The sequence below is a fragment of the Callorhinchus milii genome, unplaced genomic scaffold (assembly GCF_018977255.1).
Source record: "Callorhinchus milii isolate IMCB2004 unplaced genomic scaffold, IMCB_Cmil_1.0 Scaffold11, whole genome shotgun sequence".
Lineage (NCBI taxonomy): Eukaryota > Metazoa > Chordata > Chondrichthyes > Chimaeriformes > Callorhinchidae > Callorhinchus > Callorhinchus milii.
This window is the reverse complement of record NW_024704752.1, coordinates 12,584,964-12,609,811: the sequence shown is the minus strand read 5'-3', so window position 1 is coordinate 12,609,811 and position 24,848 is coordinate 12,584,964. Positions and strand designations below refer to the sequence as shown.

At 39.8% G+C, this 24,848-nt stretch overlaps 1 protein-coding gene across 2 annotated transcripts in view; it reads left to right on the top strand.

Annotated features, from left to right (window-relative positions):
* The window catches only part of farp2 (FERM, RhoGEF and pleckstrin domain protein 2), a 59,150-nt gene that overhangs the window by 3,245 nt on the left and 31,057 nt on the right, over window positions 1-24,848 (top strand). For both annotated transcript variants that reach the window (XM_007911132.2, XM_042339188.1), the window contains exons 2-11: window positions 3,155-3,392; window positions 14,101-14,205; window positions 17,956-17,998; window positions 19,109-19,187; window positions 19,323-19,420; window positions 19,857-19,971; window positions 20,675-20,822; window positions 21,011-21,106; window positions 21,783-21,946; window positions 22,955-23,023. In XM_007911132.2, coding sequence (XP_007909323.1) covers window positions 3,186-3,392; window positions 14,101-14,205; window positions 17,956-17,998; window positions 19,109-19,187; window positions 19,323-19,420; window positions 19,857-19,971; window positions 20,675-20,822; window positions 21,011-21,106; window positions 21,783-21,946; window positions 22,955-23,023 — 1,124 coding nt within the window. In that variant the 5' untranslated portion in view covers window positions 3,155-3,185. The remainder of the gene's footprint in view (window positions 1-3,154; window positions 3,393-14,100; window positions 14,206-17,955; window positions 17,999-19,108; window positions 19,188-19,322; window positions 19,421-19,856; window positions 19,972-20,674; window positions 20,823-21,010; window positions 21,107-21,782; window positions 21,947-22,954; window positions 23,024-24,848) is intronic.

Genomic DNA, 24,848 nt, shown 5'->3' with positions numbered 1-24,848 from the left:
TGGATATCGTGGTTCTTGACAAAAGAATACTGGGAACCTTGTCTAAATGATAGCTGACTCGATGTGGGTTAAGTAGGCTTTACTGTAAGCGTTTGGCTTCTTCGCACTGGAGCCCTTGGGCCGTGTACAGTGAAATATAGTATAGTATGTTGGTATCACACTATGTGGATTTGCAGCTGTGATTACTCCACACTGTGTTTTGATATTGGCTGCTTGCAGTCTGAACAAATCTGTTAGCGAGCTTCTTTGCTCATCGCTAACCCCTGCTACTTCCCAGGCCTGTTTCCAGCTGTACTAACTGAGTGGTCAGGAACAAGAAGGGAGGTAAGTGAATAGCAAAAAAGTAAACTAGTTTAGGAGAAAAGAAGAGGGGAATGTGAAAGTTGAGAGATCAAGAAAGTTGTAGAAAAAGTAAAATAAATTGAATTGTTATGCTGCTCTTTGTATTTGCTTGCAGATTGTCAAAGAACATTTATAAGTAATAATCCTTGCATTTGACACAGCGCTTTTCACGTCTGAAAAACGCTTCACAGAATATACTGTAAAGTGAATCGACTGTTTATTTGAGGGTGAAATCTGAGTGTCTCTTCCCTAAGACAAGAATCAGAATAATTTTGCATATTATGAATGTTGAATTAAGAGATTTATTTATAAATACAATTAGCAGACAATGTTACAAGAGAGAATGGATCAAAATGGCCTTTCAGGGAGGGATTTGTCCCATTGTGGCTTGGAATTGAAGTGGTTTGGTGCAGTACCCACTGTTTTAGTGGCCAACCACACAAGCCCAACCCTAGTTTCCACGACCAACGAAACAATTTGGGTTGTCATTTGGATTATGTGAAAGTTAGAACACTGTGGTTTTAAAGTATTTTTAACTTCTGTTTTTGCCTTGCACTTTGGCCTGTTGAAAGTTAACATGTCCCAGGCACTGTGTTCAGCAAAGTAAGGTTTTATTTAGGTTGTGCTGATTTTACTGTATTTAGGACTGAAATACTTGAGCCTTGTTGTGGAATATCAAAGCCCCATTTTAATAAAATATAAAAGATCCTTGAATTGCAAATTAGCCCATTATGTGAGTGGCTTCACAAGAATTTTTGTGTAGAATTTCAGGAATCCAATCACCTTGTGTATAGATTGCAGAAAACTGATGTCTGGGTTGTACCGTCTTTCACCAGGACAAGCAGAACAGCAGTAATAGAAGTCAGGCAGGAGGAAGTCTTTATTTAGGCATTACTCTTAGTTTTGGGCTTCACGTTTGTAGTAAGCATATCTGTGACCACTCCATTATATACTTTCCAGCCTGTTAATTTCCGCCAAGTTCAAAGATCTTGTACTCCCTTCCTAACCCTTATGGTAGTTGATCAGATCTAACTATTCCTGCATCCTTTGATCCCCTTTCCCAAGTGTCATTTGACCTAGAATTAATAACTTTTTCTGGGAGTCTGTTCTGCGTGTCTTCCAACCTGTGATTTATGACGGGCCCAGGAGTTTTCTGTTCTGGGTCTGTAATGTAGATCAACTCATAATCCCTCATCCATAAAGCAGGTTGTGGCTGCACAGTTTCAGAACATGTAAAAGTTTCTCGAATTGCTCCAATTCTTACTTCTAAGCAAAGTAAAATTGCTCCTCAGTGACTGCAATGCTTGTTAGGCTTGTTTGCAAAATCAATGTTTGGTGTCATTTGGAAGGATTACCAGCAGACTGGAGGAATCAGCTGGCACAGCTTTCATTCAAGGCCCAAATGCCCTCCTCTGTGCTCCTGATGTAAAGGATACTGTTGAATTTTGCACTGTAACACAAAGGGAGTTCAGGGCTGCACCAAAATGAACATTTGTTGCAATTTTCATTTTCTAAGAACGTTGTAGAATTAAATGAAATTCTGTGACTTTTCCTGCTTTATGTCCATTGCGTAACTTTTTTATTGCCAGATTTTCTGCACGTTGAGGGTTTAAGAGTCAGCGAAGATTAATGTGCGTGCTCAGCTTCCCCCCTTCGCTTTCAGCTGTATTGGATCATAATGGGCTGCACAGCATTATATTTGTGTGGTGTGCACACACTTTAATTTGGCAAAAAAAGATTTTAACACTTGACAAGAAAAGACTGTACTGAGTTGCTTACATTCACCAGCTTTGGCTTAGCGCTGGTTATTGGAATGCTGACAGAACTCCAGAAATATAATTTTCTACTTGCCAGTAAGCATGTTTTTTTTTCTGACACTGCGACTTCTTTGATTAGGTGTTCCATTTGACTCTATTTAGTAAATTCTTGGAGCCAGCTAATATGGGTCCTGGCACTGGGCAGAGATGGTGCCTTGACCTTGGGTGAATGACTGGCTACTACACCAGAGAGATAGATTTAAAGCTAGAAGAGTATTGTCAATGGAATTCAAGCTTCGTGCCTGTGAGCCGGTTGGCCCTTGTTGCATAAACTTTTTGTTTCGCCAAACAAATCTTTTGTTTTTATAATTTTCAAGCAAAACATCCTTTGCAAGAATCGAAATCTAAACTTTCCACGACTGATTGGCTAACTGACTGGTTCCCCACCCCCCATCTCAAACAGTGTGAACACTTGGCCAGGATACTAGGACTTAGCCTGTTGTGAGCAGACTTTGCAAACTGATTCTTCCATTTACTCCTTTGTAAAAGAAATTAATATAATGAAACTGTTCCTTAATGTGATCTGGTGAGGGTGGCTATTTCCCCATTTGGTGGACCAATTTGACTCCAATTTAACTCAGGCTATTTTTACATATATTCTAGTTATTATTCATCTTGCGGACCGAGAGAGAGAAAAAAGGATCTTTTTNAATAATTGTCTTCTAACACTTTCAATGACCTCTATAGCGATTTCAGCATTGTTTAAAGTGTATTTATTCATGCATCGTCTTAGGTAGTAAGCCATCGATTAGCAACTTGAAACTGAGCCAAACAGACCAGGCATGCCTCAGTCCTGATCCCTGGTTTAGCTGACAGAATTCGAGTTGTCTCAACTGCCCTGTATTTGAACAATCTGCAAAACACTTAAGCTGATACCTGACTGACTACTTGGATGAGGTATCAGAGAATGGCTTCCTATACTTGTAGAATTGTAGGGGGTGCGGGGGGAACCGTCATAAATTCCTTTCATGAAACTTGTTTTTTCTTTTTGCTAGATAGAATACATCCATTGCCTGCTGGCGAGCAATGGAGGAGGAGGTGGAAGGAACCTATCGGCTGCTGCAGACTCCTGGAGCTCGACTTGGAGCCCAGACAATACCAGGGGTCAGCACGCTGGAGCCACAGCAGAGTTTATCCTCAGCTTTGGCAGTGGCCTCACCCAAACTTCGGGGGAGAAGGATCCAGCTCACGTTGCGGTTGTTGGATAACACAGAGGAGCAGTTTGAAGTAGAGGTAAGTAATTAATGTTTTCACAGGTTCATATTTATATTACGCCTTTTTGAAAAAAAAGATTAAATGGCCAGTTCTTAGTGCAGTTGACAAATTTTGTGGGATTTTTGATTTTAACTACTGACAATAATAATAATCCTTGCATTTGATATAGTGCCTTATCATTGTCTTTGAGACGTCTCAAAGTGCTTCACAGAATATACTGTAAAGGGTAGTGATTGTAATAGTTACACCCTTCAATAGGTATCAAAGTTGCTTGATCTCTGGACACACGACAGAAACTACAACCTGCAGATGTACGAAAGCTCTTTGGAAAAATGTGGAACTGATCATCTCTAGGCTTATGTAGATCTGGGCAGAAATACTGCCTGTGTAATGTATGAGCAGATAAAGTATGTCAGCTGACACTGAATGCCACAGTACATTTGATTTGAACATTACTAAATACTTGCAAAGAAAATAACTCATTGAATTTGTGTAGAATGAAAAATGACCAAGTGAGTATCCTTGTTGAAAAGTATGCACATTACACTGTTCCGAGATTTAACTGGCTGCAATTTTTCCTTGTATAGACATCCTAAGCAAGCCAGAAACCTTTGTGTCTTGATTTGCATTGTGACCTTTGCTCTATTAATCTGTTTCCAATGCTCTGCATTGCTTTTCTGCAACATGCCTCTAAAGCAGCAGCAAAGATTCAAGTCTCAGTTCTTCCACATCAGCAGTTTTAGAAAGTAGTTTTTTTTTCCTATAAAATTGAAGGATTTAATCCAAGATACACACATTTTAATTTTCTCTATGGTTTGTGTAGGTAAGGTGAATGTTCTACCCCTGTTCCAAACCAAAGACTTCTCTGCAGCTTTTTTTTTTACGCAGTTATGTGGAAGGAGGGATGGAGGTAATTGTTTGGAAATGAGCCCTTTGTACTCCAGAACCGAGACTTTCAGTGCACCTTTTCTATATGCTGCTATTATGTGGATGTGATGATTCTGAAGTGAAATATGCAGACTCCCTTGAGGGGGGGGGAGATCTGATTTCCTGGTTGCAATTTAAGATCAGGAGGCTGGTTCCGTTACCAAGAGATCACATAGCATCGTTTTACGCTTTGTTTTTTCCCTTTCTGTTCAACATACACCTCTTGGTAGCCGCACTGAAGTTTTATTGCAGTCCGCCCCTCCTTTTAAAAACTCAGCAGCTTGTAGTAATCTGGAAGTTGTTAAGTGTATCTTGCCTTCAGTCAGCGTTTCCTGTCCTTTTCACCCAGCCTTTATAAGTAAACCTAACATTTTCAAGGCAGGCTCTGGCAGCTGTTGGCTGCTTTCTTGTTTTGATTTGTTCTTTGACATGGTCAGCCCACAGGTCCAAATTGAATGTTGGTAAAAAAAATGTTCAACTTTGATGATTTTTAGGAAAATTGTACTCTAGTTTTGTGGAGGCCTGTTGTGTAGCATGGTGTATGGTTACCATTTAAGCACTGGGTGTTGAACAAACTGCTTTGCCTTTCGTTCCCCTGGCCTCTCTCCCCACTGTTCAACTATAGACTTAAATGCTTAATGGGCATTACGTGTGACTTCCTCCATGCTATTAAAAAATGCTACATGAGCCACATCATGCATCAAGCCTACACTGAACATCAGTTCATCAGCATCAGAAACACTGTCCTCATAAACAACGTTTCTCTGGTGGGATGTGGGAAAGTATAGAGTGCTGACGATTCATGTAATGGCCATTTTGAGTAATGCTTCTGGCAAAACAGAGTTAATGATGGTTGTCATCATAATAATCCCAATTTGATGTAGCACTTACGATGTCAACATCTCAAAGCACTTCAGAGTTTTCTGTCAAGGATAGTGATTGTGTATATGTAGAGCGGTCCTCTCTGTAAACTTGACCTACCCATTCTGTATGTCGTCAAGTAATCTTAGCAGCAAAGAGGAAATGCATATGGAGACTTGACAGCCTGCGGTCCTGGTAAGTGCTGTTCATTCAGTTAATCGCCATAAAGGAATATCACTTTTTTTAAAGAACAAGCACAAGTCCATTGGTGAAGTGGAAGTGCGTAAGGTTTCTCTCCTTCAAGGCTAAAGATCATAGGAGTTTCCAGTGAAACCTAGAAAATGTGCTCTTGATACCTCTGGGATCTGCAGTTGCTTGCTGCTGGAGCTCTTCTAAAAGCGATTTAATGGGAATTCCATGTGTTTTCATGTTTATTACTAAGCAAACAGATTTCCCTTTTTCCCAAGTGGCTGAACTGCTGTGTTGAGCTGAGCACGGTCAGTCTATCGCCTCTGACCAGCTCTGCTGTCTGCAGTACCCGCTTGTACTCTTATCTGAATATACTTTGGAACTCTCAGTAGACAGTGTGTAGATTGTCAACACCTGTCACAGCTACAACCATAACTGAGGGGCCCTTCAGTCCTTAAAAGCTTTACTTGACTGCCAAGAAAAAAATTCTTAGATCATAATTTCAGCCAACTGCCTTTGAAAAATATCCAGCAGCAGGAACAAAATCTCTAGTCTGAACTGAAGGCTGTTCATTCCCTTTAATGTTGAATCTGTGAATGCTTCTAGTTTGCATGTTTAAATGGCAGTAGAATAATTGGCAGGCTCCATGATTTTTTGGGTGGAAATGCAGCCTATTTGTTTGCTTTTTTTTATAAAAGCATGTTTTATTTATTTCAGTTCCATCTTCGTTCCTACTCTTCCCTTCTCTGAATTGCACGTGCTATTCTCCAGGTGGATGTGTGAAGGTGCCATAGGGTGAATTGTGTTCTGAATTTCGACTTGTCTCATGGGACTGTGTCTATCCTCTATTTGAGAGTTAGGGTGAGATCCCCAGTCATGCTAACTTAGTGCTGCGCACTGACTTATCAAACCATTGCATGCTAAGATATATGAACTTCCTTAGAAAGCTATATTTGATACAGCATCTTTCACATCCTGGTTGAAAATGTGCTATGCCTGTACGTAATGTTTACAACTTTAACATTTCTGGCTTTTTTTCGGCTCCACTTCTCCAAAAAATATTCCTGTATAAATACAACAGCAGCCAAGATAACTATTACTCCAGTCAAATGTAACTCTGTAAAGGCTTGAGAGCTCGCAACTGGTGCAGAAAAAATAATTCCCCTTAATACTGCATGACATAAGCTCCTCCCGGTGCATGAAAGGTTTAGAGCAGTAATTTCATAACCAGGGGCTGATTTAATCGTGAATGTTTTTTCTGAAGATAATAATAATAATACTAATAATAATCCTTGCATTTGATATAGCGCTTTTCACGTCGGGAGGACGTCCCAAAGAGCTTCACAGAACACACTGTAAAGTGAATTGACTCTATATTTGTGGGCGAACGCGGCAGCCAATTGCGCACAGCAATGTCCCACAAACAGTCGTAGATTGAAAATGACCAATTTATTATTGTTTTTTGGTTTTGGAGGGATTATTATTAGGAGTGTGGAGTAAGGAAACTTGCCCAAGGTTTCACCCTCTGCCTGGAATTGAACTCAGGTCTCTCACTTGCAAAGCGAGTGCTCTAACCACTGAGCTACAGGACTCCACAATGTTCATCTTTGCTATGGTGCCTGTATACGTCGGTGAAGTACAATCTTTTTCTGTACTCACCTGTATCGTAGACCTTTCCATCCCATTTTCTATATGATCATGGCTCTCACCTGTAAAGACAAACCAGAAAATCAGCTTCAGTGGTTTTCTGTGTGAATTCAATGGGTGGTACAGTATGGACCAAAATCTTCCAGTTTAATTGTTCATCTTGGCTGGTTAGCAGTGGGTGTTTGAGTTGACCTCAGTGTTGCTGAGCTCGGAGGAACAATCAGCTTGAGATTCAGTTATAGATATCTAATTAGAGGTATTTGCTAGAAGCTGTGGCTATTTGGTGAGAATAAGACTGTCTTCTTCCTGCCAGATGATTGAATAACCTACTGATATTCACTGTCTAAGATTGCATTTAAGGAATGATCAGCGAGCTGGTGGCACATCACTAGATAAGCATTATACATTAGGTGAGTCACGACCTAAAAAAGGAAGTAGGGAAGTTGGTGGATAAAAGAAACCTAAAGATAAAGCTGATTGGAGAATGGAACCTGTGCTAAGTAAAGATCATGGAGGATGAAGAAGGAAGTCAAAATAAATAATCCAACTTTCAGTTCTGGTATAATCCTGAGTGATGCATCTTGTTGTGAAGTTTGATGTGTGGTTTCCTGGAGGTCAATGTGGTGCTCTTTATAATGAGTCCAGAGTCCCTGCAGAGTTCAGCAGGAAGTCACGCAGTTTAAAGCCATGTTGCTGTGGTGGAACGGTGTTTTTTTTTTCTGCGTTTGCGATTTGTGTATATGACACGGTATTGTTACATTGTTGGGTACAGGGGTTTTGTTGATTTGAGCCCCACATCAAGGCTGCATCTTCCAGTTTAAGCAGCCATTAAAGATCCCACGACACTTTGAAAGAGCAGTTTGTTCTCTCAGTTTTTCAGCCAACACAGCTCGCTCAAACAAAAAAACAGATCAATTTTGTTCATCCATCTCATTATTTGGGAGTCAGGCGAGCCACGTGGGCGTTTGGGAGACGTGTATGAACAGGAAGAATCTGTTTTCTCAGGTCTGGATGAATCCTGTAAAAGTGGCCTGTTTCCAAAGGACGTTTTATCCATTGGTACTTAATTATGTTGAGCGTTTGCCAGCCAAGTTTCTGTTGCTGCTGAAAGAGTACGGTGGGGAAAGGAAAGAGGTGACTTTAGTACTCTGGAGAATACAAGCAGTAAGTAGGAACTCGGTTGTTAGTCGATTGGCGAATCGCTTTCCGAAGATAATAATCCCTTCAAAAAGAAACAAAATTTTGGTCACTCAATGCACGACTATTTGTGGGACACTGCTGTGTGCAATTGGCTGTCACTTTTCCTTAAACATGTAGGCAATTCACTTCCTACTTCATTCTGTGAAGCACTTTGAGACATTGCAACGAACATGATACGGTGCTATATATGCAAAGATTAATATTATTATAGGATGATTTAGGGTCGCAGCTCTGTTCCCTTATGCACTGTACTGACAGAAGCGGAGGTTCTAGGGTGTGGCACATTTGGATCTTCTGCTTAACCTGTTTGCAATCCACTTAAAGTATATTGGATCTGCCCTGTATTTAACCAGCATACTTTCATTTGAAATAAACCTCACCCTCCATTCACGGCCCCGTAGGCAGTAATCTGGAGGTTTTAGGATTGGATTTAATTCAGTATTTTGTATTTAAAGGGTGGATGTTTCCCCATTCATTTTGATTCATTCAGATGAAGGCTTCTTTCCCGGAAGATGAAGGATTTGGTACCAGGAAATCTTGTAACTTCATTGAAGGTTAAAATTAGCTGTATCCTTTGGGATGTTCTTGAAACGGTAAATTCATTCTAACCCCAGCGTGAACTTGCTGTACTATTTGTCCGCAAAAAAATAAGCTTCTTGTATACTTTGTCTGCTATCCCTGCAGTGTAGAGGGAAGTTAGTAAGTTTTTTTTAACTGTGGGGCCCAATGACTTCAGTTGTGATGTAACAAAAGGTCATCCTTCAACAACAACTTGCAAGTCAAGAGCCATTTATATAGCTCCCTTCACACAGGGCAGCACCTTGGCGGGCTTTCATTCAGCCATTCTAACATTTTTATTGCTTCATGGCAGATCTTTTAATTCCATTTTTTTCCCCTTTTCTAAAAGAAACTTGGGACATAAGGGCATTCAGGGGTATAAACAGCCGGACTGATGTTGGCCTTCTGGGGCAATGTATTGCACATTTTAGCAACCCTCTGTGTGAAGAAATTTTGTCTGATCTCATTTGTAACTTGCTTGAGTCTAATTTTAAGATCGTAATACTTTATGTAATTTAATTTTGACCACATTCAAATTTAGCAAAGAATTGCAAAACCAACTAAGTGTTCCTCGCAGGGTATGCCGCCAATCATCTTCACCTCTTGTCTATTGCTGTTGATAACCCTTTATCTCCTAGTGTTTCACTGCTTCTCTCTTTTAATATTGTTCTCGAAACAATTGGTTCTGAGAGAGAAAGTACAAGTCTCTGCAAACCACAGAAATCAGGCTCTGCAGGCGCTGTTCCAAAACTTGTGAGCAATAGGAATTCTGCTGTGCTGCCAAATGTTTCTGTATTGCTTCCACCAGCACTCCAAAAGCAGAGCTCTTTCCCTCTCCCTCAACCACCTTTCCCCAGCCATTATGTTACAATAGCAAGAATGCTAAGTACAGAATGCCGGGACACAATACTTGGTATAAGTGCGATGGGTTCAGAAGCTAACCTCTTGCTGCGCGGAGGGAAAAGAGAAATTTAGTGTTTGAATGTAATCATTACCAGAACTATATAAGACCGACATTTGTAATGGAACATTCAAGTGGTGACATGGTCCATGTAAAGACTAAGGGTATAACTGCTCTGATGGAATATGGCTTTATCAAATTTGTGAAATAGCATTGCAGCTAGATTCAGGTTCCTCTGGGACAAGCTGCTTCTTACCCGCATGCTAGTGCGTTGCTGCTGATGTGAATCTGGCAGATATCAGAACACTAATTTGCAGGCTCAGTAGGCAGCAGACCAGCTTCCATCTCAAATGGCCCTCCAGTGTCCTCCGCTGTATATATTGCATCAAACATTGAAGAGAAGTGGGTCCATGATATAATTAACATTTTTGTGGTGGCGACTTGTTTGGAGACTTTAGATTAAATTTGAATTTCTCCAGAGATATATTTTCCAAATGGATTAGGTTGAAGAGTACACATTAGTGGATATTGTAGTAAATAGGTGGAGATTTTCCGGCATCCTGAAATTGGGTGGATTCATATTTCCATTTAAAATTGCACCTCCTTCATCAGAGCTGAACTGGGAGAATACAGTGCGTGAGAAAGTGGTGGGAGGCAGACTGTCGCATGAATTCTTTTGTTCAAGCATTGCGTTCAGAAGGAGCAATGCTGTTTAAAATTGGCAAATTTACTGACACAAATGTTTAAATTGCTCACATGACTTGAGACTATTCATAAAATATTTCAGAAGAATTCCGAAATGTGCAGCGTGATTGTACTGCAGCTCAGTACACCCACTAATACATTGATGGCCTTGGTGGCCTAAGGGGTGAGTGCTCTTCAATTTAAAATTGCCATTTTTTTTGGGTGCTTGTACAGCCACCATGCTCTTTTGCGTGTATTTGTGTAAAAGCACCTTCAAACCACTTTGCATAGTAGACTACTTATCTTCACAAGGCCCTGCATCAGAACAAGGTTGGGGGGATCAGTTCAATGTAGACTTGGCATTTTTGTGGACTTTGTTTTTTCATCCTTTGTGGGAGGTCAACGGCAATTGTGTGCGTTAGTGTGAATGGGTTATCTGAAACCGACTGAGGGATATTGTGTGTAGTCTGTGAGGTGTCAATAACAGTTCACTTATTGTGAACCTAATGAAAGCTGTTGAATTGTCTTCTGCACAAGAATAATAAACACAGATTATGTTCCATTGGTCCATTAGTATTAAACGATGAGTAAAACAAAGGGCTTCTGGTTTCCATCCACACGAGGTTGTTGTCACAAACTTTTCCTTGTATAATCTTGAGGCTAACAGCTAAATTAGCAACCTAACCTTCGGTCTATTCGAACCATTCTTGCAAGGATTATTATTGATTATAATTTAAGTTTTGATGATCACATTTCCTTACTCACTGGACAGGTTTGAGGGAAACAGCAAAGGATAGATTGGAGGGTAGAGGATAGATGGGGGGGGGGGGGCGAGACGGGGTGTAGAGGATAAATTGATTGGGGGGGAGCGGGGCTGTAGAGGATGAATAGGTTGGGGAAAGAGGATAGATGGGGTGTGGGGTGAGGGAGTAGAGACTGGATTAGGAATAGTGACAGCTGTGGGGTGGCTGGGTGAGGGATGTACAACAGAGGTACTTATCTTATCTTGAGCCTGATACTTACATATTTTGACTGTGTTTGTGTGTTAGGAGAGGCACACGTCTAGTTTCCACATTTCAGTTTGCTTCAAACGAAGATCTGCAGTTAATCTCTGACCTCCACTTTTTATCAAAGAAATTCTTAACATTGAATTCTTAACTGTTCTGTTGGAACTGCATTCCACGATTAATTAAATGCCAATCCTCAAATGGTACGTTGTTTGAACTGCACTAATGCTGCTGTTCAGCACAATGCTTCATTGTCGAAGTATGTTTGGAGTTCCTAGCTTGAGGCTAGACAAGTCTAATCTAACCTTTCCTGCTCTTGCTTATCCGCTTAGTTTTTGTTCCATTTCCTGAAACGTTTCTTAATGGTTGTTGAGACGTTGCGCTCATTATTTCAAATGGTTTTCTTGATCACGGGTGATTTAAAAACACTCGCAATAATCAGCAATAATGAGGAGCGGAGCGTATCTTCCACTGCTATTCCGTCCTCACTGCACCTCCTTGTGCGTCCCTACACTTATGACGTTTGCTGACAATTCTTACCAGAAGTAAGAAATGTTTGCTACGATGACACAAGCCAAACTAATAAAACGACAGGATTGACTGGGATCCCAATATTGGTTAATAATGTTCCACAAAATTTCAGGTAGAACTTGTCTGTCATTAGAAAGGCAATGCTTGCTCCTGCCATAAAATACTAAATTGCTGTTAGGAGTGAGTGACCTAGTAACGCATAAGCAAGAGTTACCTTGTACCTGTTAGAAGTTTGTGTACACTTTTCTTAAATTCTGACTGTGTCTGAGTGCTATTGAATGATAATGTGGCGTTGTTTCAATTTATGTTGACAAAGGATTATGGTGTGTCACTGGATTTGCGGCATTGCGAAAGCCTGGGGCAGATTATAGCAACTAAGCCAGCTGGAAAAAGATGAAGTGGATCAAGCCCACAGCTTTCAATGATGTTCGCCTGTCTGCCAGGAGGATAGCTGTACTCCTGACCTGAGAGCATATGGGGATTACCATGTGGACAGATAGGTGCACTATGGACCTTAAACCCATCCAGAAGCTGGACTGCCTGAGAGACGGAGAGGGATATAACAGATGGTCTGGACTGCCTTCAGTCATCTGCTGTAATTCCTGTAATGGAAAATTAAATGTGTTGAATGCTCAAGCTGTCATGGAAAATTAAATATTTGCTACCTTTTCAATCTTGGTCTCTCCTGCTGCAGGTAGAGTAATTTGGCCTTCCTTCTCTCAAGGGATTAATTTGAAGGTGCTACAACAATCACCCAAATGTTCTACTTTTCAAATAAAAAGTAATTTAAAAAATAATTTCTTACCACATCTTTACATTCAAATTTTTTTCAAAACTCCTGTTGGAAGTGTAGGCTTTAATTTTAAATTGGACTTTTTAAGATTGGCTGGTTATATGCATGTTTTCCTTGCCCTACTGCATTTCTGGTCTAGTTTGCCTTTTGAAGCAATTTTTTGTATTAATGTCAATGTGAATTGAGAGGGGAATAAAGAATGGCATTTCTCCTACAAATACAGTCACTACACCATCCAAACCTCTGTGAAGCGCTTTGAGACATTTTGACGTGATACGGCACTATAACAAATGAAAAGATTGTTTTTCTAAATGTCAGGCTTTTTTTCACATTTTCTGAATGTGCTTCTCTGTTTGAGGCTGCAGTTTGGAAGAATGATTTTGTGTGGCAAAAAAAAGTTTGATTTAAACATTGCTATTGGCACGCTGATGTCATTAATTCAAAGAGCAGAAGACTTCCTCTAAATCTGAGTTGCAGAGATTATAACATTCACAGATGGACCAGATCGAATTAAGCATTGATCTTTTAAGTTTGGGTAATAAGGTTTCCCAGATGTTTTGAACAGACTAACTTGTCACTTAAAATGCTACTTTTTCCCATTTGTATGTTGGAGAACATCTTGAAATAGAAGCAATTGTATAGTCTCCTAGTCTGCTCCTGCTGCTATGCATTCATTCCTATCCACACTGCACGGCAGATTTCAGAGCACATCCAGACAGGCATGCAAATACTGTAAATCCTGTTTTTACTCAGATAAACACAACTAAGCTGGTTTCCTTCAGTACAGACTGTATATCACTGTATGACTGTACTTAAATTTAGATTTAACTTAAACTAAATCTGGGGATTTTAAAACTAAATTTTAATGCATATAACAAGTTAAATGTTTGGGAAGCTCCTGCAGAGGAATCCAATTTTATTAGCCTTTAGCTTTGCCTTTGACCTTTATTTTAATGTAGAGGATGGGTATTTTTAAGAGAGTAGTTTTACACTGTGCTTTGCTCTATTTAATGGCTCACGTTTGTGTCAAGGAGCCTGCATATTGTTTCAGAGAAGTAAATTTTATAGAAAACCGGCTAAAAAGAAAGCAGTTATTCTGAACAAACAAACTAAATGCGGTTAGCACTACTTTTTTGCATTTGACAGTTCACCTTGTTGGACTGCTCACCGTTCAAGAATGACGTTAGAGATTTTAACTCAAACCTAGGACAACAACAGATGCAAGGATTATTATTTTATTATTATTACATTGTATTCTATCTGAAAATACTCCTTTGAATTCTTTATTTTATGAATATGGGGATTCACAAGTGGATCCCTTGTCGACCATTCCATTTTGGGCTGGGGTTGGAGGAGATGCTTTAACCTGAAAGTAGTTAGGCAGCTCAAATGGCTTTTGCTTATGATCATTTGTTTCTGCCCCCACAGCAAAAGGCCTATGGTGAGTCTCTGATGAATGAAGTTTTTCTGCGTCTCAACCTCACCGAAAGTGATTACTTTGGCCTGGAATTCCAGAACAGCCTGGGGAATGAGGTATGTATATGAGCTTCAGTGTTCACGCAGGACTGCGGTAGATAATAGCAGCTGCACCCCAAACCCCAAATTGTATCTTGTCATTGCATGTGAGCAGCAATGGCCAACTGTGTACAGAATGTAAAAACTATTCAGCTCAATATGTCTGGGACTCTGAAGATTCTTGTGACTGTTGCTTGTTTGCGACATCTGTCCCTATAATCAATCCAATGTGGGCAGGCAGGTGGATGCTCTTGTCTTCAGCGTGTGCTGTAGAGCAAATTCTGGTCTAATTCCAATTCCCTGCTCTTTTTCCGCACCGTCTTATATTGTTTATCTTCAAATACTTATCCAATATCCCAAAGCATTCATGTTTATTGACTCTTAAGTATGAAGACATTTCTTCATATTTTCTACCCCTAACCTTCCCCTTAACTCTTTCAGTAACGATCCTGAATTTTAAAGATCTCTCTTAACCTCCTCTGTTCTGGTGAAAACAGTTGAAGCTTCATATCTTTAAACTCCAGTTGTCTTGCAACAACTGACAGTTGTGTGTGCATGCGAGTATGTACTTCAGCAAAGTTTAGGTATGAATACTTGACACTTGCTGATGTATGTCGAGCAGGTGTTCTTAGTGAACCCATTTCAGTGTAAACTTTGTCTTGAGTCAGAGCGCAAAAGACTATGTTGGAAGCTTGAATATCACTTGCCGGGGTGCCTCTATATTATAATATGCTGTGTCAGGAGCACAGCTTGTCATTTCCTCCCTTGAACGTCATGTAATTTAATACTTCCAGATTATCCATAATAGTTCAAGCAATATTGTTGCTTCCTGCCTTCCTTTAATGTGTACGACAAACTCACCCCCACCCCACCCCCTCTCTCCATCCTGCTTCAGTTACCTCCCTCCTAACTCCCATGCTGCTGGGCTCCTGCTCTTTCTCTGTGAAGTTCTTCGAGATTTTTTCCTACGTGACAGGCACTATAGGAGTTATATCAAGTTATATTATTATTAGTGCATTTACCTCATGCGTTACATTTGGCAGCAATTGCTATTTTGTGTTGGCTATTTGTACTGAATGTTATTTGCATTAGTAAGATGCTAACTCGTGATTTCTTCAGATGCAGTTTTGTTAAATTGGGTTCAATATGGTCAGATTACAGTAGATTACAGTGGAGCCCTGCTGTGTAACATGGGTCCCTGTGGTCCTGCGACCAGCTGGGCACTAACACATGTTCGACTTCCAGGTCACCAGGCTGCCTGAGTTCAAATTCAGACCAAATTGTTGGGATAAAAGTCATTCTTTCTTGTGGGGTAAGGATTCTACACAAACTGAGTTTGAGGCTGGCCTGTCCAGTTCCCAGTGGACACGAATGCCTAAAGTTCCAGTCATTCAGCAGAATTTGGTAATCTCACCGAGAGCCAACAATCGTGGCTGGCTTATAAAATGATATTTTGGTAGTTGGAAATGGATGGGGAAATGAAAGCTGCTTCTCTGTGTTTCTTTTGAGGTGTATTGTTGGCTGAGACCTTTCCACTGCGTTGGATCTTACAGATATTAATATTCCTTAAGCATTAGGTTCAACATTTCCTGTCTGTGTATTGCAGAACTGAAACATTTCTGTAGATTATAATATCTCCACTCACTGCCAGATAAGAGAACAGTGCATTAGGCAAGGTAAGATTTAAATATAATGTGTGGGAAGATTAATGTACATGTTGTATATTTGCATGGAAATGGGCTTGACTTGTACAATTCCCTCCTTCCAGGATCTCAATGAAATCCTTTATGAAAGAAACGCCTTTCATTCTACTATTGAGCTACAGTATTTAACAAGTTACATAAAAAAACAGCATATAGGTGTACAAGCTGTGCAGGAAGTCAGGATTGCTTTTTCAGCTGTGGTGATATGGGGTTAAATTGACTCGCAAATAATCTCAGCATGAGCAGCTAATTGCAGAGGGAAGAAAAGAACATTTTTTGAGGTTTTGGCCCACATCCCTTTTTCCATAGTCTCTTGCTCCATTTTTACAGTTTCAGCTGTAGTTTTGGCTATAATGGATAAGGTATTTGTGTTGAGGAATTCACCCCTTTTTCGAAGAATAGGCTAAGAACTAAGATTAAAATTGGGTTGCAGTTAATAGATTAGCTCAGCAAAGCTGGTTTAGAGCTGTTGCATTACTAAGAAGAGATTGTTTTGTCTGCTCTTGCTCGTCAGAGTGAGTAGAGTTGTGCTGGTTGTTCTACATCTGAAAATTGGCAGCGTTGGTAACTATCGCATGTCCCTAACGTCAATAATGAGTTTGTCAGAAATGGAGAGCAGTGGGATGTGACATATAGGAGGCACGCTTTGCTTCTGTTTTGAATACACTTTTTTGCTGTGGTAATAATGTCAGAATCCTGCATGCCTTTTGCTAAAAGACAGCTGATTTGACGATATCTACCTTTTAAGTGTGGAGCTGATGGCTGATGCCTCTTGACTTCGATGGCACGTTGGCTTTGTGACTATGGATTTGCTGCCAAGTTTAGCAGTGGCTGGAGAATGCAATTCAGCATTAATGGATCGTCTCTTTGTTGCCAATTGGCGTCGATTGTAAGCAACAATTAGATTTTACACAATGAATCAAAGCCGAGACTTTTGCCCTGGCACTGGCTGTTGCTGGAGTGAGTATCCAGTTAAACGATGAGAATAATGTTGAATCTCTTATCTGGTTTGAAAATGCTAAAGCTAATAAAGTGAGCATTAAACTTGTATTAATCTTGCATTGTTTTGTTCCAGGGATATAGGAATTCTTTGTAAGGTGGACGGGTAGTGTCCAGACTAGATAAATGTACTACTTCACAGCCTAAAAGGAGAACACTGTGACCAGAGTAGAGTAACGCAGTATATCTTTTTCTTTTTTTTGACAGTTTTCCTCCTCTTTCACTCCTGATACACTACTCTGATCCTTCCCGGGGTCCTGCTCTCTAGTATTTGGTGTAAGTGGCAATTCACTATCGATTAGTTCAGACTCAGGACTCTGAGATGACACCCCCGCATGAAGGGTGCTAAATAAATACAAGTTGCTGTTGACTTTTTCACAGCAGGTTATTTGACTGAAGGCAAAACTAATGCTGTTTTCATCAGGCAGAAACATTATTTTTTCCTTTCTCTCTTCCCACCCCACCCCCACCCAGCCCAAAGGCATGAAATTTCACCATAGTTCCAGCCTGTGACCATTATGTCTTAAAAAAATTAAGATTGCGCAAATCTATGTGATCCTAACTTTCAACACAAAATAGTCATAGGTGAAATTTTAGGCTTAAAATGCATTGATGCCCATTTTAGTGCTCCCAGCTAACAACAGAGACTGAGCTTGTGACCTTCTGCTCTGTGTAGCCCAGTGATGCACATTTATCCACCAAGCCATTGTGGGAGTGTGATTGATCTGTTATTGCAAGGATACGTGAAACTTTGTGAAGTTTTTGTAGAAGAGGAACGTTATAAATAGCAATTATTGAGTGAGTTATTTTGCTGAGCGATTTGCTCTAACACTAACTGTCCAATTATTGCTTACTTCCACTTTCTGTCCAATACCATTGGTGAAGAATCATTCAGTGCCATTTGCTGCAAGTGGTAATTTCATTTTGGCCATGTATTGGTGTGTGCTTTTCCTGTTAGTCCAAACCATTTCTGAAGTCTACACAATTACTGTTTTAATTTTATTAGACCATTTTCTTTTCAATAACGTCATACATTTTATTTACTTCATATTTTCCTTTCATTTAGATTTGGCTTGAGCCTGCAAAACTTATTGTGAAACAAGTCCAAAGTAAGTGTCTATTTTCTTGTTCTCCTCCTGACTTCCTCCCCTCCACCCACATATTTTTGTTCAGTTCATTAGATACATGATTTTCTTCATATTTTGTGTTCCAGCTCAAATTGTAGACTTGTTTCATGAATGATCATACATAGTTTAAAGGATCAGGTATCTAATGTTGCTGTAGCTGATAAGTATGGATTTATTTCTAGGTTCATGCATAAGTCTGAATCACAGTATATTTTCAATCATTGGTAAGCAAGACTGCTCTGGCTTTGATTTAGTTTGACAGTCAGTGTAACAGAAGCTGCCAGAATTGTGCTGCTTACAAAAACAGTTAAATTAGGACTCAAGCAATCATTTTGTGTACTTGCCTCCAGAAAGCTCGATAAATATTAGGATGCATTACGATAAGTTTGTCCAAGTGCCTTTAATCGTGGAATACACTGGGATTTGCCCAAAGCAATTAATGCTTTCTTTCATTTGCACTCGAGTAAACATCTTGTTAGAAAAGCTCTTGGGACTTATTGATTAATTGATTTTAGGACTTCTTGTAGTCCCACACAATGCGATGTGTGGGCATAGTAGGAAAGTCATGCAAGTAAATTTCTGCAATGATTGCAAAACTGTCTGTAATGATGGGCAGGAGTGCAAGTTGCAGCACAGATCATGTTTTGATTTACCTGCTAACAGTAAATGTTAATTGCATTCACTACAACATGATGGTAACACCCTATAGGTCAATAACTCTGGACAATGTTGTAGGTCAATAACTCTGGACTATGTTTCCTAACTGAGGGGATAGAGCATTGCAACTAATGGTTCTATTTTGGGAAGTCTTATTGAATGTCATTGTAAACTGAAAAATCATTTTACTGCGTAATCGGCAGCCTATTTTGGCGTGTGCGCGCTGATTTAAATGAAGTTATGATGGTGGTGACCATGCAGCTGCTTTAAGGAACCACCGCAGATTATTTCATTTCAACCTAATCAATTTTTCAGTCTGCTTATACTAGAACATATTGGAAATGAAATCCAGGTGTTGAACCACAAACAGTTTACTTGAGGGGAACTATTTGCCCTTTTTATATTTTTAGTGTTCTTTACCTTCTTTCTTTACAGGACCAAAGAACACCATATTAAGACTGTCTGTGAAGTTCTTCCCCCCAGATCCAGGCCAACTACAAGAGGAATACACAAGGTAATAATTGGGATTGGAGGTATCTTGAATCTAAAGTTGGTTTTGAGACTGTAATCCGTTTGCTTCAGTGTGTGAGAGGTAGGGCATTTCATTTGTTCAGACAGTTGTCCACATGTAACTTTGTTCTTTTTCCAGATACTTGTTTGCATTGCAGATTAAGCGGGACCTAGCAGAGAGCAGACTAATGTGTAATGAGAACACTGCAGCACTTCTCACCTCTCATCTCTTGCAATGTGAGTACCATAACCAAACTGAGCCACGGTCACGTTGGAATGGAAGCAGTGATGATTCTGATTGGAGTGTATCATAGCAGTGTATAGAAGCAATTTTGATGCAGAATAAATATTCATCGCTCCCCTGAACTTTCTTCCCTGGTTTCTCCGTTCCCGTACCGGGTTCCATTAAGTGGTGAACTGTGCTATGGTCATGTTTAAATGTCTAAACTGACATTTTAGGGATGAACACAATACAATATGGTCATTGTATTGTGTTCATCCCTAAAATGTCAGTTTAGACAATTGTGCTTCCTTTCTGTAGAATGTTTTTGAAGTTCCCCGAGCCCTTCACTGGCCTGTACCAAACAACATCCCTATTTGGGCAAAAATGTTTTCATGCACAGAACGTATTTATGCTTTGCATTACTGAAGCAATCCTTCTCTTTCTTTTCAGCTGAAATCGGAGATTATGATGAAGCTCTAGATAGGGCGCACCTGAAAGAAAACACACTCTTGCCAAATCAGGAAAAGTTACAGGAAAAGATCATGGAATTCCACAGGAAACACATGTGAGTATCAGTCGTCCAAAGCAGATGTTTGTTCTCTGCCTTTGCCTATCAAGTGGAAACCCTCTGTTTTGTTCTCAACCCATTAGCCTTGTGTTTTTAGCAGTATCATACGGTACTTCCATACTGGATCATTCTGCCACCGTGAGAAGGCCATTCTTTCAATAATTGGCAGATTCTCCTGTTTATTATAGATTTGTGTGGCACATTGGCAACATAATTGCAAACCTCTCATTGCTGCCCAATCAAATACAAATTAATTGCAGCAGCCTTACCCTATTGGAGTATCAGCTAATCCCACAGACTACGAATTGAATAATGAATTGCTCAGTACTGCACTTTGTGGCACATAGTCTTTGCTTTACTGAGTCACTGGGAAAGAGATCAATTTTTTTTAAATAAAAGTTACCGCTGTGGTACTTTAAATACCAACTTGTGCCATGACAGCAGTGGGTGCAGATCCAATTTCCCTATATTACGTCCCCAGGTTCCGTTTGTCTACATACAATTCACTATAACTACACTCCACAGAAATGGAAAGGCAGATAGGACACTGCAGATTCCCAGGGTCATTCTGGACCTATTTTATAAGCACAGATGACTGCATTAATCCTCAAAGCATGGGTTTGGGCACTTCAGAAGTATGAGGGTACCAGAGCGATCAGAGCTGAGGTCTGAATGATTGTGTATTGTCCTTATATTTTAGGGGCCATACCCCTGCAGAGTCTGATTTCCAGGTGTTAGAGATAGCAAGGAAACTTGAAATGTATGGAATTCGGTTTCATCCAGCCTCTGACAGGGAAGGAACTAAAATCAACCTGTCTGTCGCGCATATGGGAGTGCTGGTCTTTCAGGTAAGCATGCAGTCTTCGGATTAAATATAACATTGGTATTAATTATGGCCCTATTTATACATGGCTAGGAAACATATTGTCTTCCACTCGGAGACATTTCTAGTCAAATGTGATTTGTAATGTGCTTCAAGACTTTTATTTGTATGTAAAAGGTGCTATATAAATGCAAGTTGTTACTTTTATTCCAGGGCAATGTAAAAATCAACACCTTCAACTGGTCAAAAATTCGGAAACTTAGTTTCAAGAGGAAAAGATTTCTCATCAAGCTGCATCCAGAAGTTCATGTACGGTTTGGAGTTTTAGAAGCAGTTCATTGTCTTTATTTTTGCCTGGAGTTGTCTGTGCGGTGGGAAGCGTGTGGGTGATTCATCTGATGGCATGATAATGTAGTTCTGACCAATACATTTGGAACTCAGTATACCAAAAATCAGGAGCTGACTCATTCCTAATTGAACTTATGATGTTGGCTGACTGGTACTGTTCCATGGGTGCACCTGTTCCTTGAAGCCTTGCTAAAGTCTCCCAAGACCAGTGACCATCATAGCCTTGAATTTCCGTATCCTTAATATACAAACTGATTATGATAGAATGGTTCAGTAACTCTTTTTGGTGTGTGATAGATTGGTAAATGTGTCAAAATGGTCTCAGTAGTGGAAAATGGTGTAAAGCGATTAAGTGGAACTTCTTGCAGTGTGCGATAAGAATATTGGAAACTGGTTCAAGCAAATAACAATGGATTTAAGACAAAATTTGATGCATACACGAGGGAGAGGGGAATAGAGGGGTGTGGGGGAAGGCAATCAGAGGGATGGGAGTTTGTGTGGAGTATAAACACTGGTGTGCATTAGATGGGCCAAATGGCCTGCTTCTGTGCGTATCACTCTATGAAACTCTTATGAACACTGCATTTACAATAGAGAAATTCAGAGCGGTATTGATTATAGTGTTATCCAATTCCAGGGTCCATACCAGGATACTCTAGAGTTTCTGCTGGGAGACCGTGATCTATGTAAGATTTTCTGGAAGAACTGTGTTGAATACCACACCTTCTTCAGACTCATGGACCAACCGAAAGCAAAGGCCAAACCTGTTTTCCTCAGCAGAGGCTCCTCATTCCGATACAGGTAAAGTGCACTTTCAAGTCTATAACAACACTATTCTGTCACTATCTGGGTACCAGTTTGTTTCATGCTTATTTAGTTGTTAAAGTTTAGGTTGTTCAAGTTTTTTTTAAACTTGCTGTTGTTTCCTGATGTTATCCTTTTACCAGAGATTTACCATTCTATCCGTGTAGTTGATAAAAGTACAGTATAACATTACTTTGGTGAATAGGCCTTGGAAGCATATCAAGTTAGGAAATTTGATGTAGGAAGTTATGGTTATGGATAAAAGCTGGAACAGTTGAAGCAGATTTGAATAAATCAAGGAGTATTTGTACAGAGATAAGGGGGAATTCTGAGTCTTTACTGAAATGTTGCACTTCAGGATTGCCTCAGGCTGTGTAAGTGTGGAAAACTAAAAATAGGAAGACTTAACTCCTTTTCTTCCCTTTTCTTTTCTCGAAAATCTCCATAGATAGCCCAGACAGCTATCTGCTGCCAGATCTTGACTAATACTATCCTGAAATCAACTCCTGGGAGGCATATTCCATTACCTAATTGCTTCAATTTCTTTCCCCTGTATCATGAAATATTTGCTTTCTGCTTGACTGAATGTGATCCTACATCAATGTGGTACTAATCTTTGCACTGGCACACCAGGAGAGCAGTTAGGATGTGCACTATTCTTAGGCTTTATTTGATATGTGCACTCTTGCTTCATTTAGGCCATTAATAACTTGTGTTTAACTTTTACTGTATCTTTCTGAGACACTTTTATTTCCTCTAGTCTTCCTGCACTGCCAAGAGAGTAAGAGACTTGCAGGCAATACTGCAGTAGACTTATGGGTAATACTGCTTCCAATGCTGCTCAGACATAGGCTGCTAAGACTCTTATAATGGATCACTAGGGAATGAATAAGTTTGCACTCAAGTGACCAGCCTACAGATTAATTTGTTGTGGCTTTAAAACTAGATTCATACTCATAAATCAACTGATAAAATGGTGCTTAATCTGTTGTTATTTCTCCATAGCGGTCGGACACAGAAGCAGCTCGTTGATTACATGCGGGAGAGTGTGGTTAAGGCAACTCCTTATCAGAGGTATGTCTTGTTTTGTATTTGGAAGGCTGACTTTATTGTTGTATTACAGTTTGTTTTCATCTGGTGATATTTACAGAGGGTGGCATTGGTTTTAACGACTTCCTCTGTGCTGGAAATCAAGGTTTTTTTTGTAAAACAAAATTGTGCTTATGTTTGGTTATACATTTGAGTTTTTAAAAATATGACCAGGAACTTAACATTAACATATACCTACTTGGCACAAATGGAACTCCCACTCCACCCCCACTCCCTACCCAATATAATTATGGAGCTCTTAATGCTTGCTTGTCTAAACTAGTAATCTCTTAGTATCTGTAACCACAATAACAACACATTACATTTACATAACAAATACATCAGGAGGCCATTCCAAAGAGCTGGACAAAGACTCGCCACTAGCCCTCATTGTTCTGCATTGATGGGGAGGATTTTTGTCATGGCGATTGTTGACATGAATGAAAGTCGTTTCCTGGTTATGTTTTATTCCTCTTCACTTAAAACCCTTTTTATCAATGGCCACTCGCCGATCCCTGCCTCTGGGAGTGCTTCAACCCTCACCTTGTTTACTTAACGTCCATTCAGTTCGGACCAGCTGGAAATAGGGCTGAATTTTCTTCTCAACAGACACTAGCACATAACCCAGCAATATTTGTGTACTTTACACCTTCATGAAAACACTATTAACTTGGGGTCTTTGAATATTATTGTCACTTGCCACAGTTAATACTTCCACTGGAATTCAACTATCAATTCAGATTTGATAGATGATAATGGAATGTAATATATTATTACTGCTATGAATGTGATTTACTGTTTTCCTTGCCTAATTTGATTTTTTTTTTTGTCATTTGAATTGTTAACTTGCCATAGAATCCTGTGGGGATTTGCATTCTCTCTAACACTTCGGAATTGTCTTGCTTTGTGCTCACCATTTTTGTTGCCACCAATACAATAACAGGAACACGTTTTCAATGCCTTCCCGTTTCTTCTCTCTCCCCCCCCACCCCCCCAGCACCCCCACTTCCACATGTTAGGCGAAGGTCTGTAGTTAGCTCATTGAAAGCAGACAGGGCAGTGCTGTTGTCTGTGCAGCTGTGTTGTGTTGTTAGTACATATATATTGTGCACTACCTTAATTGTACAATTAAGGGGCTATTGATCAAAGTTTAATAATTACATGCGTATGTTGGGTTCAATATTTACTCCTTAACCACTATAGTATTATTGTGCGTGTATTAAATATGATATAGTCAGTACCGAATTGGCTGCTTTAAATAAGTGACATACCATTAATAACACAATGGTGTAATTGTTCAGCATTGATGGTATGTTTAGATAATTCTACTCTTGTGTGTCTGGTGATTTTGTGCTCTTTGAGGCACACTGGGAATGGTTACAGAATTGGGAGTGCAGTATTGGTGACTAGTTTTAAAAGTTTGTTGAATAAAAACTTCTGTAAAATAATATCCAAGAAATTTAATAATTGTATTGAGTTTGATTGAGTCTCAGGCTTTAGGTAATCTATAAAAAAAACTGCTTGACTTTTGCTTCTGTATAAACTCCCTCAATTCACATTGCAATCATGACCAATGTGTGAATTTGAGTACGGTATAGGGTCTCCTTTCTGCGCCTCACTTTGTATTCTCTCTCTCCTATTTTTATTTCAAATGTGTTGCAGTGTCTCATGTCTCGCATGCATTAATGCTCCCCTATTTTTATTTTGGATGTGCTGCATTGTCTTGTGGGTGCACTTTCCTTCATTGCCCACTCCCCGCTCGTTCTCTGTGCAAGTGTCTGTTGAGTGCAGCATTGCTGTCTGTCTGGTG